We start from the raw sequence: 17,140 nt of genomic DNA on the forward strand, positions 1-17,140 counted from the left end.
GTGTATTGTAAATAAAAAATTTAAATAAGACAGTTTAGCCCATACTGCTGCTGTGTCTTTCAGCACTATTTCTGATATCTTATATCAATCAGTCAGGCTCGGGTTTTGACTCTGGCTCTGGCTACAAATGTTGCATTACAGTTGGGCTTATTGTCAGGCAGGGACTGAAAGTCACAGATTCGGGCAGGGACTGAAAGTCACAGATTCAGGCAGGGACTGAAAGTCACAGATTCAGGCAGGGCCTGGAAGTCACAGATTCAGGCAGGGCCTGGAAGTCACAGATTCAGGCAGGGCCTGGAAGTCACAGATTCAGGCAGGGCCTGGAAGTCACAGATTCGGGCAGGGCCTGGAAGTCAGAGATTCGGGCAGGGCCTGGAAGTCACAGATTCAGGCAGGGCCTGGAAGTCAGAGATTCGGGCAGGGCCTGGAAGTCACAGATTCAGGCAGGGCCTGGAAGTCAGAGATTCGGGCCTGTGCAGACCCCTAGTTCCAAATCTTCAAATATCTATTATTGCGCATTATGTCCACAATGGGGCAAAACAATACAAGGGGAGACAGAACTAGTATACTGTAGATATTATCTATTTAAAACACAATAAATTATCTTCAAGATCAACATATCTACACCAGCATACATATAGAATGATGTAATGTATTCTCTGAGAATGGGCTGTCTCTCGGAGTGAGATCAAATTAATGAAAGTTTACCCTTAACACTTTCAGTGCCCATGACATCATATCTCGTTTTATCAGCCCAATGCCTGAATGCCCACGACGTTTATTAGCGTTTTATTTTTTTATTAGCGATCTGAATTGATATTTCATCAACCGAGTCTCCCGTTGGTACAGCAGCCCCTGTAGGAGCTCAGATGTGAAAAAACCGCCCCCTATCGTCTCCCAGATGGTAATGCACCCTTTTGGAATGGACTCAATGAAAATGGATGAGAAAAGAAAAATCCGGGATCCACATTTTACTTCTCAGGCATGCAACCTGGCGCTCAATATAAAGAAAACAAGAGAGATCATAGTGGATCAAGGCCTGACCACTCCCCTCTGGGCAATACGAGGTAGTGGAGGGGGTCACCGAGTTCAAGTTCCTGGGTCTCAGTGTGAGTGAGACCCTGTCTTGGAGCACCAACACCGCCTCAGTGATCGGGAAAGCCCAGCAACGCCTATACTATCTAAGGAAGCTGAAGCAGGTTGGCCTCCCACGAAATCTCCTTGTCAACTTTTACCATTGTGTGGTTGAGAGTGTGCTGACCTACGGTGTGTGTGTGGTTCTCCAGCTGCACAAAGGCAGAGCAAGAGGCTCTACAGAGGGTGGTGAAGGCGGCAGGCAGGATCGTCGGGACTCCTCTACCAAACATCAGCTCCGTCTTCACCTCCCGCTGCCTCCACCGCTCCAAATGCATCATCAAGGACCAGTCGCACCCAGCACATCACCTCTTCCAACTCCTTCCCTCAGGAAGGAGATACCGGTCCATACATGCCAAGAGTACAAGATTTAAGAACAGCTTTTTCCCCCAAGCAGTTAGACTGTTAAATACTCATTGACTGTCCCCTCACGTGCACCATGCACTTACCCACTGCACTTGATAATCTCTGATTACCACCCATTATGCACTTTATTATTTAAAATATTCTGTTATGTACAGTGTTATATGTGTTATGTGTTCATGTATGTATATATGTACTACGGTCTGTGGGAGCTCCCCTGAAATTTCATTGTATACTGTGCAATGACAATTAAAAGTCTATTCTATTCTATTCTATGTAACCCGAGCCGATCGGATTCATTGTGGACCCTCAGAACAGCGTGGAATACATATTTCCAGTATGTAGCGTTGGATCAATAAAAGCGATCGATATTTGGAATGGCGATCAGGAATTGGAATAATCTTTTTGGATAACATCCGATCTCAAGTAAGGAATCTATTTTACCAGTCTTAGGATAATCAGACCTGTTTTCACGGAGATATAAGCTTTTTCCCTATGTGTGTGTGTGGCTGTGCGAGCAATCAGGAAATAAGAGAATCGATTTTTCAGATCGCCTATATAGCGTGCATACGTACACATATACTATCGATAATCTAGCGTTCATAAATAGGCCGAAAAATTACAATGTTTTGTGTATTCTAGAATATTCCAGTAAAGGGCGATTATCACGGAATCTTTATATTTTCCTTGAAAACAAGGGATTTTCAAAATGCTATAAAACGAAAATGAACCAATAAAAAACAATCAGTTTCGACAATGTTGACTGCAAACAAGTCATTGATAAGCGACGGGCAGATTAGACACATAGCCATAATTTAAAACATAGATTAGGCGTTTTAACGCTATCATTGAAGTGGGTGGTGGCACTCAAGCTCTAAATCATGCGCCCCCTGCTGGCACTGAAAGTGTTAAGGTATATAAACATTCATACAGAACAACACGCACAAGGTGTGATAAATATGGAACAATATATTTTCCTTGACATGAAACGGGGAAATTGTAATCAAACCATTGGGGACCGGCATGATGCCTCCGTCTCTATTCATTATTCCATATCTAGAAGTTTTACCCTGAGGGATGATTTACAATAAAGTGTTATTGAAAGAAAAAGAAAGTAGGCAGTTGTTGAGTTATTGGCACGTTCCTCAGCTCAAGGAATAGACCTACATTTGATTTTCAATCCACCTGAAAGTGTCTCCTGTCCATCATGCAGCGTATTATTTTTCACAATCTGATATTAATGTTCATAACCGTTTTTTTATAATTTTTTATTAACTCATTCTGCGCCAAACCCGAACTTTCTCAGATTTCAAATCCAAGTGTTGAGCGCCAAACCCGAGATAGTTCGGGTTTAGATCATTTTTTTTCGATTTTCCCCATTCTAAACACTCGCGCGGACCTGCCTGTGTCTCCCTGGCACCGCTCCCTACGTTAAAATTGCAATGTCGATCGAATACCGACAGGTGGCAGTATCGCCTACCTTTTGAACTGGGTCTCTCAGTTGTCTCTTTTTTTTTTAAACTTTGGCCATTCCGCTGGCTCTTTTTTGCGTTTATCGCATTTTTCTCTGGTCAAGAATGACCGACAGAAACAGGTTTTGAATGGGTACAGATGGGGGGGAAGACTCTCTGAGAAAGATACGGCTGCAGTCCGGGAATCGAACTTGCTAACCCCAGATCCGTGACGAGCACGGTTGTCCCCGGCGCCGAAATAGCGCTCGAGGTACGCGGTGAGCTACTGGAGCTCCCCCTCTGTTGTCTTTCAGTGCCTCAGTACCTCCGGCTGCAAGAATCCCCTCCCCCTCAAAGTGAATCAGCACACAGCCATCTGTCGTCGATTTGCTCGCCTGAAACCTATTGTTTCACGTATTATAGCCAGGCCCAATGCACACGAGTAATGGCGATCGCGATGGAACTACTGGGATTATTCATTTTGGACTACCTTCTGACAAAGGTAAGGTCTATTTTAGGCCTATTTTACCGAACCTAAAACATGCTTTTGGTAACGATCGCAGCTTCGTTTGAAACAAGGCGATGTTTAGCGTGGAATAGCGCACAAACAAAAGTATGTAGAAATTAACTGGTTTGTCCCTGTTGAACTATAAATAGTGCCTGTCAAATGAGCCATACTATTGTCTCCATAGCTATAATATAGAATATACGATGGGTCCGCAAACATCGTGAAAATGGTCAATAACGCTGGCGCCAGGGAGTAAAGATGGAAAAACCGTGCGGCAGTCAATGAGTTAATATAGAATAGATCATTTTTCTCATCATGTTGAACGGAAAATGCATCTGCCTCATATGACACCACCTCATATTGTACACAAATCATATGGCAAGACTTTTCCCTCCAACAGTGAGCTAATAATAATACCGACACAGAAGTCAATTTTCACAAGACCAAAGTAAAGGTGGCTACATGTCTTCGTCTCTGCTGTGTGACCCCTGTAATTAAGTGTTCCTGTAAATTCTGTATTATGTATAATTCTGTATGTCTTACTTGTTGTGTTATGTACGCATCTACAGTAGAAAAGTAGTTCCTCCTGAGAACAAATAAATCTATCTATCTATCTATCCATCTATCTATCTACAACAGCGATATTGCCAAGCACAGGAAATGACCAACACATGCTGTGTGAAAAGATATTGATCATGAATGAGGCGATGGATATTCTAGTCGGGTCACAAACCCCACAGAGGAGGCTGTCCGTACACTCTTGGGAGTAGAAGGAAGGTTGCCAACCATCTCATAGAACACGGAAAATGTTTCAAATGCTATTTCAAATTGCTTAATTCATGCTCATGAGTACCTCAGTAGTCGGGGTTCCCAAACTTTTCAGGCCGCGGTCAGAGAGCCGCGACCCTCACTATTATAGGAGGTAAAAAAAAGCTTTTATTTTTTTTATAAATGGAAATGTATGGTTGAAACATGCACACGTTCAAACGCACACACACTAATAAGCATTGGAGGCTTTTAACCAGGGCCGGACTGGGGAAATCATTCAGGCCAGGAAATATAGTGCAAAATATAGCCCCAGTCAGGCCACTTTTTAAGCAGGGGGTCCCCCACCAGGACATTTCTTGTTACAAAGACTTCATTTCCTGCATTCTGGTGCAGGCATTTTTTTATTTGTACCCTTTAAATGCCAGTGTTTATGATGGCATGACAAATTATTGTTAAAAAACAGGCTAGCATATAACACTGATTTTGATGGATTTTCAGTTTTTTTGTAATGTCAGATTGAAAATAATACAATCTTTTATTCAACTTCAGCCCTGATCATAACACCACATATTAATTTTATAATTCTAACCCTTTAAATGCCAGTGTGTGTGATGGCATATATTTGCAATATATCAAATGCAAATTAGATTTTTCTGGGGGGGATTATTACAGGCTAACATGTGTCAATGATTAGCAACAACAGTTTTTTGTAAGGGTCCCGCCTCCACCAATCACATGCGGCTCCTTTTGTGTGTGTGTGTGTGTGTGAAAGCAAGAGAGAGAGAGAGAGAGAGAGAGAGATAGTTCTCCAACTTGTGTGAGTTGCAGTGATCTCCTGGTTGTTCCCCACCTAGGTTATCTAACTATTGCGCTGCTGCAACTAGAAACACTGTCCTGGCCTGCTTCTAAGTCCAGCGGCTCACGACCCTCCTGTGGGTCGCGACCCCGACATTGGGAACCCCTGGACTACTCTACTCAAAAACGAGTAATTAAGCATTACATCACGCGCAGGAGTGGTTTGTGACCAATAAACCATGCCTAGGGGTGGTCGTTAGGCCCGAGGCGCAGCCGAGGGTCGTTAGACCCCCCTAGGCATGGTTTATTGGTCACAAATCACGACTGCAAGTGATGTAAAGCTTTTATACAACTGCCAGATTCATCCAACCTTATTTCTATACAATAAACACACATTAATCGAAGATTTATTGAAAAAACCATCCGCCAGAAAAAGTTGTTCCCACAACTACAAAAAAGACAAGTTGCCTCCATGTGGAAGCAGCTTGAAGTGCATCCAACCAAACTAACACATCCAACTGTGTATTATTGGAATGATTGAGAGAAGTTGCCTCATGTGGAAGCAGCTTGAAGTGCATCCAACCAACTAACACATCCAACTGTGTATTATTGGAATGATTGATTGAAAATTTTATTACCAGATGCAGAATGGGTACAATACAGTACGGCTCAATACACACAATTGTTAAGGGAATGCAGACCTACTTTCCATAGAACTTCATTCTTAGATGCTTCTATATAAAGTAGGTAAAACAAATTAAAAAGTCTTCTTTGCCCTATAGGAAAAAAACGTTTTCTTCGCCCTATTCTTTTATTTATTTTTTTAAACCTACTGTAGAGGGCCTAAACTTAACCAGTTGGAAACCAAGCGTACAGTAATAAAATTAGCAATCAATCAATCAATCAACTCAATAGGCCATGCTCACTTAGAACAGCGCAGCACCCAGCTCTCTGACTATCCCCCGCGTTGCAGGCAGAGTGTGTGTGTGTGTGTGTGCGTGCGTGTGCGTGCGTGTGTGTGTGTGCGTGTGTGTGTGTGTGTGTGTGTGTGTATGTGTGTGGGGGGGGGGGGGGGGTGTGGCGGTGGGTGGAGACTAGAGCGAGCGCTGACAGTCGAAAGGAAAAAGAAATTGAAAAAAAATCGCAAATTAATCCATCAATCAATCCGCGATTTTTCTTTTGTTACAGAATGATTCAAGACCCATCAATTACATCATCCAACATTGTTTAAACGACTAAGACATTCGCTGTGACAGAATCGCTTGATATTTAGTCGTTTAGTCGCCATTAACATATCCATTTGTAAAGATTATTGGCCACCTTCTTGTGATCCGGCGGAGTGATGTGATGTGGGTCGGTTGTGGGCGGGTCCTGGGCCAGCAGCGTGGATTGTTGCCAATAAAGACGTGTTAATGGCCAATCAGAATCGAGAAATTTGCATGCCGTTGTATAATTGAAAAGAAAGATTTGTCTGGATGACACAAAGCAGCATGTCGCCATACTGCAACACAGACACCTTTAACAGAGTCAGTACACTGGGTACAGCACATCAGTGGTGCACCAACATGGATTCAACTGGAACTGCAAGAATCAGGTTAGGGATTTCTCTAACCTTAACTCATTCAGCGCCGGGGATTTTCCTCATCCTGTTCTAGCTAGGCCACGCTTTAAAGATAGGGGTGCGTCACCTTGTTTGTAGAGCTATATCTATATTCTATATTATAGCTATGGATACAATACTATGGTAATTTGACAGTAACTATCTTCTGTCCAAGATCCAAAAAATTATTAATTTGTTCATGTATACGTTCGCGCGTTATCCCGTGGTGAATATAAGTATAGTTTCGAAGTGATCCGGGCTAATTCCTGGAAAGCTGAGTTATAGGGCGCTACATGAATTCTACTAAAAGCATTGGCGTTTCATCCCTGGACACGCTACTATTTCCAAATCAAATGTATATAATAGGTATTATGTTTCATCATGAATGCATGAAAGGGGGGGGGGGGGGTTCGTTTCTGATACCGGTACTTTGATTGCCAGTAACGGCATTCATGTTGAAAACTACACACTAGGGATGGGTACCGAATTATTGTAATTTTTTTTTACCTTTTTTTATTTTCATGTCAACGTTCACACGCACAATTATATGCTTACCTAGGATTTGACTTGATCAACAACAAAGCAGTCGGAGCAATGGCAAGCCGAAAACTGTCGAAATGTAGTTATTTGAAGTTTGGATTTTTTTTTTTACGACTGAGGTAGGTAAATTAAATTTCTTGAGACTAAAGTACAGAAAAAAGGTACCGTTGGGTACCGGTATTGATTCACAGGTACCGGTACCGTATCGGTTCAAATGTGAAAGGTACCCATCCCTACTACACACGCTGATCAGCTGAATCGATATGAAAACATTGTTGGATCAAGTTGAAATTGATGTCAGATAGTCCTTACCTTTGATCTGGGCTATTCCAAAAAGAATATTTCAATTGTCTGAACGCAATTTCCAGTATTGGTGTCCATCTGGTCCCGGACATAATTTGGCACAACTTATGGATCGAGTGTGCCAGATGCGTTTCAAAGTGGTCGGATGAAGCTATTTACTCGGCTCCGTCTAAATTTAGCGCCCGGAGGGATTTAAGTGTAACACAGGGTGAGATATAAGGTTTCAAAGGGTGGGCGACACTGCCATCTAGCAGGATGCGGCGGGTATTGCACTTTGGCGAACTCGGAATCCTTTCCTATGGCAACACAGAGGTCAGTGGATGAATAATGAATAAAAATATCAAATAAAAGAAAAAACGACCAAATAACGAGTTTACTCATTATTGCCGTTCAACACATGGCGCCCAATAACGAGTAAACTTGTTGTTGGCGGGGAATGAGTTAAGTGTGAAAATATATTTTCCCGTTTAGTGTCAGACATCTACCAGTATTTCACTTGTCAAGTGAATGGTGATAAAAACAAGTAGGGTACTTGATGACCCGTGCCCAGCCCAACACTAGTTCATGCCTAATAACACCTTAGACCAGGGGTGGGCAATTATTTTTCCCGGGGGGCCGAATGAGCAACTGAAAATATGTTGGCGGGCCGGGCCAAAATTCCAAACTCAATTATGCATAATATACATTTTATTTCTATATAAAAAGCAGTAAATGGCATTGTTTTGACCCCTGGTAAGAGTGTGTGTTATTATTTGGCAATTAAAAGGTAAGGTTAGCTTTCAAAAATATCATTTATTCAAATAGAATTTATTTCCAAAATGATAAACAAAATGTGAAACATTAATAACAAAGGGCATGTATGAAAAAGTGCTATACAAATAAAGTTATTATTTTGAGTTTCATATACTATTGAAACAAGGATTTTCTTAGCTTTCTAAAGACATCACATCATCTTATAGCCAAAATAAACAAGACACGTCACTGAACTGTGTAAAGAAAAGTGTCCCAGTAGCCTTTTTTACTTTACATGCCTATATTAAACATTTAATGTTTTCAGAACTGTGCAAAAAAAAGAAAAAAAAAGATCAAGTGTCCCATTTCACTTGTTATATTTCCACATTTTAGTGTTCTTCAGCTCTTTTTTTTTCATTCAGTGTGATAAATCCAGTCTCTGTTGAGCTTTAACAAGTCCATCAAAGTCAGGTTGCATGTCTGAGGTGGAGATGCGAAGCACAGCTGCCAGATGTTCATCAGTGAGAGAGGATCTGTACCTGGACTTGGTAAACGTAATGACTGAGAATGTCTGTTCACATATAGGTGGATCCAAAGAGAACCAACATCTTCTGAGCATGTCTTCTCATGTTTGGAAAGTTCTCCTCCTTGAGAGCAGAGTAGAACTCTAGCAGTGATGCTGACTTAAAGTGCTCTTTCAGTAGTGAATCAGACTGCAGGTCAATGAGTTCAAGCTGAACATCAGTGGGTGCACTATCAACACTGCAGGTAAAGGGAGAGGAAGTCAGCTGCATTTCATCCTCAACCTTTTTGAAATCTTGAAAACGCCTTGAAAATTCATCATGCAGTGCTCCTAACATGGATGAGTACCTGTGCCGGTAATCAGCTGATGGTTTGACTTCTTTCAGGGTTTTCATGTGTTTGAGATTGTTGCTGCCTAGTTGCCTTGAAATTAATTGCAACTTTGTCATGAAGGCTTTCACATGGCTATGCATTTCATGAGCAAAAATGCCCTTGCCCTGCAGTTGTGTGTTCAGTAGGGATGGGTACCGTTCACATTTGAACCGATACGGTACCGGTACCTGTGAATCGATACCGGTACCCAACGGTACCTTTTTTCTGTACTTTAGTCTGTAAAAATTGTATCTACCTACCTCAGTTGTGAAAAAAGAAATCCAAACTTCAAATAACCACACTTTCGACCGTTTTCGGCTTGCCCCGACTGCTTTGTTGTTGAATCAAGTCAAATCCTAAGTAAGCGTATATTGTGCGTGTGAACGTTGACATGAAAAGAAGAAAAAATATATATATATATATTATTATCATGTACCGCGGGCCGTACAATGCCCAGGTCTGCCTTAGACAGACAAAAAATCTATTATACAGTTGTAGCAACTACAGAGTAATCGTCCTCATGTATCTTGCATCAATAGAACCCACCTGTACATTGCCATGGGCACGGGTGATGATGTCAATGCTTTCTCCGGTCTGTTTGTATTCCAGGATGCAGGCATTATACTTGGATGTTAGAATGAACAGCAGATCCTTGCTCTCCCCCTGCACATGGGAAAAGACGATGGCATCACAGACTAAGTACAAACAAGGTTCTACAGATATTTGACAATTTGTTTCACAAAACAACATGCTAGAAAAGTTAAAATGTGTAAAGGTTATATTTCTAGTTAGGCGAGTGATATTGTGCTTTCATGCTTTGATACAAGTAAATGTGTATGCATTACTCTGCTGTGTTTTCTGCGATTGGTCACTAGAAGTGACAATGAATTTTTTTAACCCTTGAAATGAAGAATCATATAAGTCATGTGATCTTCGGACAGCCCATTTGTTTGCAGTTGTAATGTCAATCTTAATTACTTGAGTGTGAATGACCTGAAACAGCCCCTATTGTCTTTAAACTATGAATGTACACAACAACACTCCAACTTACCATCTTTAGATAAATAGGTTTGAAAACATTGTTTATCTGAAAACATATAAACAGACAGTTGGGGCTCATTCACATCTAATCAGACAATGCAGCACCTCGTCGGCGTCGCAAGGTGGTGCGTTGGTGTGGATGGGCCATTTGTGTGACATCATCCCTCGTCTTCCACTGTGATCGATTGACCACTGCAGCGTGGGGAGAGCTTGCGTCTGGGAAAAGTTGACTAAAGTTCTACTTTCCAACGTATATGTGAATGAGCCCTTACTCTCAAGGAGTAAATGATAGAATAGTACCCCCCCCCCCCCCCCACACACACAGACACCTACCTTAGGCCTGAAGAGTTCCATGACCGCGATTTTGCCATACATGCCCACTTCCTTGACAGGTCGCAGGCCTTCCGCTGTGACCACATATATCTCCAACCGTGTGTTCTTAGCGATGAGCAGATTCAGATCCTCCGCAGAGGTGAAATGGCCTAAGAAGAGGGAGAGCAGAGGAATATTTTGAAGGTTATTTTTCTTATAGCACGTTATCCTAATTACCAGTACAGTATAGTGGTGCTGCATTTGAAGTGGGGGTACATTGGCTATTTAGTAGGGGTGGGGGGAAGAATCGATATTTTGCATGCCAATACTATATCAATACACTGATGGCAAGTATTGATATATTTATTTACCAAAGAAATTCAGATTTATAGATGACAATCCCATTTTGCTTCAATGGAGTGAGGTCAACAGACAGGTATCTTATTAGATAAAACAGATGTTGACAAAGTTTTCCATTGGTGACAACATTTGCAGTAGAAAAAAGGTAGGCCTAATAAATCATATATCGCAATATCACAATATTATCCAGTCATTGACACTAATGGTTGCCCGATTAACAGGGGCAAGTAAAAATATATTGGGGCAGGTGTAGTTCTTTTCGTTGTGTGTTTTTAGAAACTGGGAAATAACCTTTTGTATGCTAGTATTCACACAACTTATATGTTGTAACTTATAACAGATATGTGTCCATGAACACTTGTGGTAGGGCTGCACGATTAATCGATTTTTTATCGAAATCGCGATTTAGAATGATGCAATTATCAAATCGCAAAAAAAGAAAAAAAACACATTTATTTTTATTTTTTATTTTTTTAACCAGGAAGTCCCATTATTTCCCAAAATCGTGCAGCCCTAACTCGTGGATGTGTGCACTCTCTCACTCCCCCCTCTGTCTCATCATCCCCAGCTGCCTGAGTGTGTGTAGGAGCTGTCCACCTTGTGGTGATGTGTGGTGCTACATTTTGCACTTGCCTGCCGGAGCAGACAGATTTTTGTTTGCATAATATAATGTTCTAATTCACCCATATATGTTAAATAAACAAGACTAGGCTCGCCTATTTACAGCCAGACCCAGATACATGCCAGTGGAGAATCTGGATTAACCCTGAAAACTTTTTTTTTTTTTTTTTCATTTTAAAGTTAAATGCATCAATCTGGTGCACTTTGAGAGCAAAATAAAGAGGCTAGATATATGATGAACTTTGTGCTCAAAACACAAAATCGACTAGACTGCAGTGCTTTCTCCCTGCAGCCTTTTCCTCTGGTCAGTATTTTACATTAAGCACCCCCCATAGCCGAAATTAAATGCCGCTGCTGAATGCATATAGGGGAAACACTATGATTAATGTAAACAAATTGTGTACTGTATATCTAGGGTAGGGATGGGCATTTTAAAGAAAATACAGATCGATTGATCGCATGCTATACTTGATTGTGTATTACTCGAAAAGGGGAAAAAATAACGTTACAAATTTTTTAATAATTTTATTTTTATTTTTTTACTTATTTTTGTTCATTCACGTATATGTTTAAGGAATCCAACAAACAGTTATAATCTTACACATTCATGTGAAAAGATATGTAAAAAATTATAATAATAATAAATAAAAAAAAAGATTTTTCTCATAGCTACGAGTAATCGATAACTCATGCCCATCCCTAATCTAGGGGTGGGCGATATGACGATATTAAATAAATATCGGGTACAGTTCATAAACTATACACTTTTTAAACGTATCGCGGACATCGTGATGTTTCTCACAATCCCTCACATCAGTTTATATAAGCCGCCGCGGTTGAGATTACTTACTTTGGCGCAGCGCTTGCCTTTACTCTCTCCGTCTCTCGAAAAAAAATGCACACTCGCCCCAACTTACACACATATACACGCACGCGCACACACACACACAGAGACGGAGAGGCGGCGCCACAGGTTTGTTTTGAGGAGACAGCCGGGGATACGAGAGTGAGAGAAGTGGAGAGAGCTTCGCGAGTTTAAACGTTAGCCCTACATGTTTTATTCAGAAACGTCAATGGAATATGGAGGCGCCGAGGTGGATGAACTGGTAGTAGCCTCGCGTTCTAACGGTTAGCAACATTGTACCTAGCCTAATTGAGCTAATAAGGCACTGGATTCATACAGTAGCTTGATAGCTAGCGTCGAAATCCTCCGTGTGTCGCGTTGAAGATGACGTCATCACGGCGCCCCAGCTACACTGACAGGGGGTGGGGGTACCGTCTTTATATCTATATCGCTGCTGTCGGGACAAAACCTCATAACTCCATTTTTTGAATTTTTTTTATTATTATATAAATCAACTCCGTAGATCATCCTCCATATGTGTGTGTGGGTTTTACAAAGTTTAAACAACTGTGTTAGTTTTTTTCATCTGCTGAAAAGTTGGGTTTTTGGAGTTATGAGGTTTTGTCCCGACAGCAGCGGGGGTACTACCGAGCCGAGTAGGTACCGTGAAGACCGTGGAAAAGAGGCATAAGGGAATACTTCATAATGTTTCATGCAATTAAAAAGTAAATATATACATGATGATGATGCACTAGGGCTGTCTTAAATACATTGAAGCTTCGTGCGATGGGATTCGAATATATATATTCGAATATATATATATATTTTTTTTTTTGCAAAATCAACTCTGCCTCTCTTTGTTAACTACAACAAGCAATGATGTTTGTTATTTAAGATGAGGTCGGACTCGGCACTGATAGATTTGTGTTCATTGTGCTGCTTTTATAAAGCCTCAAATGACGACTTACAATATTTCATGAAAGCAAAGTGTTTTGTTTGTCTAAGATTTAAAAATGTTTAAACTTTACAGCACTGACAAAGTTGAACAAAGTGATGTACAAGTCCCACAACATAAAAAAAAACATTATAATCTTTATTTTATTTTTTATCTCGAAGCTTCAAATTAAAATCTAATCTCGGCCCTGAAGCTTCGAATTCCAAAAGAAAATTCGAATGTCAGCCCTAAACCCCATATTAATCAGCAGGGCTGTACGTCCGAATGCACGTCGGACGTGTGCTACATGTCCGAAAAGAGTCAAAAGACAATTCCAAGCAATAGACCACTGCACTTCCGCGTTACATTGAAATCGGGGAGGAGATTGCGGAGGGAGCAAATTAATGAATGTGGATGAGAGCCTTAATGTAAGTGGTTGCAGCTACGGCTGTGGGGGTGCTAGACATGATCGAATAGACTTTTATGCGCCTGAATCTCCTGAACACGACACGACCCATTCCTAATCGATCAGAACTAAATCGGCCGAGCTAAAGTCCCTTTTTCAGCACCTAGTCCCCATACGCATGCGCAGATTGTCAACAGTCTGAACGGCGCGAGACGACGTGCGAATTAATGTTGAATGTTCCATCAGAGGGGGGAGCTTCGGTGGCCAGTGTCCTTTCAGCCGAACAGGATAATGAAAAAATTATCCCACTCAATGGCCAGACGCGTCTTATGGCGACATCTACAATTACCTCATTGAGTCTCCACTTAGACTAATGTTTATATTTAAGTGCAGTGGTCTATAGCCGCTCACTAGGGCTGCAACTAATGACTATTTTGGCAGTCGACTAATCTGTCGATTATTTTTTCGATTAGTCGACTAATCGAAAAACTATTATATAAAAGAAAATATATATATATATATATATATATATATATATATATATATAATTTTTTTTTATTATTATTTTTTTTTGCATTACCTATCTTTGTGAAAGTGGCTTCTCAGCTCTGGTCCAGCTGAAGACAGAGCAGAGGAACAGATTGGACATTGAGCATGACCTCAGAGTTGCTTTGAGACTCTTGTCAGGACCAAACAACATCCCCAGTTATCCCATTAGTTCCCCCAAACTTACTGTCGGCCTGTTAAGCTAAGAAGTCTTCAGCTGGCTGGACCAGAGCTGAGAAGCCACTTTCACAAAGATAGGTAGTGCAAAAAAAAAATATATATATATATATATATATATATATAATAATTTTTATTTCTTTTTTTTAATGACTAATCGACGCAACAATTCCTCGTCAACGATTTCTTTTTTTTATAATCGACATCGTCGATTATGTTGACTAATCGTTGCAGCCCTACCGCTCACACTACCACCACAAGCTCCCCCCCTCTGATGGAACATTCATTCGTTCGCGTGTCGTCTCGCGCCGTTCAGACTCTGTTGACAATCTGCGCATGCGTATGGGGAGTAGGTGCTGAAAACGGGACTTTTTCAGGAGATTCAGGCGCATAAAAGTCTATTCGATCATGTCTCTAGCACCCCCACAGCCGTAGCTGCACCCACTTACATCAAGGCTCTCATCCACATTCATTCATTTGCTCCCCCAGCTATCTCCTCCCCGATTTCAGAATCCCGGAAGTGTTGCAGTGGTCTTAGTATGCCCGCAGCCGATTCTCAGCATACTGTCCTGAGTGCATGTCCAAAAAGGGCTCAACATAACAGTAGGGAAGGATGACAGATGTCAGGAAAGATGTAGGAGATAGAAGATTAACATATCAATGAGTACTAGTGTGGCTGAAAAGTGATATTTCATTTGAGTAGAATTCGTCAGATATCAGCAGTCATACCTTTTAGGCTTGGGCGATAGGAGGTGGACGTGGTAACGCATAGGCACAAACAACTCCATAAGGCACAAACAACTTTATCAATGATCAATTCAATCATCAATTGTTTATCTAAAGTAATTTACAAGTAAGCTAGTGACCACAGTGATGTCCATGTTGTCGGCTGTCAATACCACCATTCCTCCCAGGTATCATTCACTTCCATTCATTTTGAGGACCATTTCTAAATATCATACTAAACAAACTATACTGCAATATTATTCTGTGTAATATATTTTTGTGTCAAAAGTACTTTTAACTTTTCTTTTCTTAGCTAATGTTGCCATTTTCAAATGATCAGTAAAGGAACTATTTCTCACTTGAGGTGGTTTATTTGACCAACTGTTAACTTGTCACAGAATGTTTGTAATATTTCTTCCAGCAAGGCAGCATGTGATGTAACCATGGTAACCACCTCATAAATATTCCACACAAGGCAAAGATACACAGCACAGCACACTCACCTACAACTAATTTACTGGATCTGCTTTTATTTTTCAATAATTAATAAATCTGTAAAAACACATTAAATGTCAAAACGAAATGAAATGTTCTGTTTTATTTAAATCTGCACATCATAATCAGAAGTATGATATTTAGACTTGGTCCTCAAAACGAATGGATGAGGAGCCGGACACCTGGCAGGAATGGTGGTGTTGAGTCTGTTGACAGCAGATAACAGGGACAGTAGTGATCGCTAGCTTACTTGTAGATGTACTGTATTGTACCCATTCTGCAATCTGTTAATAAAGTTTTCAATCAATCAATGTACTTACATTATAGAGGTAAGACTGCTGACTTTACAAAGTTATAATAAAGTGAAATATCCCTTTAAATTTAGTTATTGTAGTAAGTTATTTACTAGCTTTAAAGTAGTTATTGTATCTGTAATATTATCCACGAACTAGCTAACTAGTTCTTATATATTTGACAGGCTTCACTTTAACTTATTTTACAAACAACCCGAGATATACCACCGCGAAATACCGGAGGTGAGGAAGTGGGTCACCAGAACCTCACTCACTGTCACTGCACTAGTGTTTATGCCAAATCACGGTAATGTTACAGACTTTACCGCTAGCCGACCCAAATATAATAAAATGTCCAGACCATATGTGACATATTAGAGAGAACACGAGTGGTATGATATGCATGCGTGATTAATATAGCAAGGCTGGTTATCCATGGACTGGAAAGAGTAACGCTATCTTGTATTAGCTAAACAAAACGTTATGTAGCTAGCTGTTAGCCGTTAGCTGCTTCTGTGTGTGTGGGCCTGGGTTGTAGCGCGGGAGCTTAGCTAACATGCAGGCAGGGAATGTGCGCTGATGTTGATGCGGTGTTCCATCACTGCTGCACAACTTTAAAAAGATGGCTATTTACCTGTGACGCAGGCATTGACTGCCGTAGGCTTCTGAGCTGTTACCACGTAGTTGTACGACATTTCAACCCACACAAAAAGAACACCAGCGAAGTGTTTTAGTTCTCCACAAGTGAAGACACCATTGATGAAAAAAAAATCCGGAAGTAGTTACTAGAAATTACACGTTCATGTTTTTCTTACAACGCCATCTGTGGCTGGGGAGACCTACTGCCTCTTTCTGGGTGTTATTGTCATAGATATCAATAGATATCTATGGTTATTGTTCCCTCTCTCATGCAGGGAAAATCCACCATAGAATAAGGAGTTTACGTTTTCGCCACCGTACTTTTGTCTGTCTGTTTGTCTGAAGTAATGGCCAGAGATTGCCATGGAATTTCAGACATTTCAAATAGTCCATGGGCCAGAGGCCAAAATTTCACCTGTCGGTGCCACTCAGGGTGAATAAACTTACATGTCATTTTTTCAAAGATCTATGTCTGTAGATGATATTTTTTGTATGATAGCCCTTCCAGAGTGGTAGCTTTATCATAATTATCAAGTCATGAAGTATACCTACCAGTACCCCCTCAGGAAATTGCATTTCAGATGCTGGTGCATACTGTATCCTGCTTTAGACTCACGTAGAGGACATCTGTCAATGTTTCACAATATTGTGTTTGGTA

The 17,140-nt window shown here is 40.9% G+C and overlaps 1 protein-coding gene across 1 annotated transcript in view; it reads right to left on the minus strand.

Moving 5' to 3' along the window:
* The window catches only part of ddb1 (damage-specific DNA binding protein 1), a 174,756-nt gene extending 158,149 nt beyond the window's left edge, over nucleotides 1-16,607 (minus strand). The window contains exons 1-3 of the mRNA XM_084337444.1: nucleotides 16,478-16,607; nucleotides 10,463-10,611; nucleotides 9,635-9,751 (exon numbers count right to left, since the gene is read on the minus strand). Coding sequence (XP_084193570.1) covers nucleotides 9,635-9,751; nucleotides 10,463-10,611; nucleotides 16,478-16,538 — 327 coding nt within the window. The 5' untranslated portion in view covers nucleotides 16,539-16,607. The remainder of the gene's footprint in view (nucleotides 1-9,634; nucleotides 9,752-10,462; nucleotides 10,612-16,477) is intronic.
* Between the last annotated feature and the right edge of the window lie 533 nt (nucleotides 16,608-17,140).

The sequence above is a fragment of the Notolepis coatsorum genome (assembly GCF_963971535.1).
Source record: "Notolepis coatsorum genome assembly, chromosome: 20".
In the NCBI taxonomy this organism is placed as follows: Eukaryota; Metazoa; Chordata; class Actinopteri; order Aulopiformes; family Paralepididae; genus Notolepis; species Notolepis coatsorum.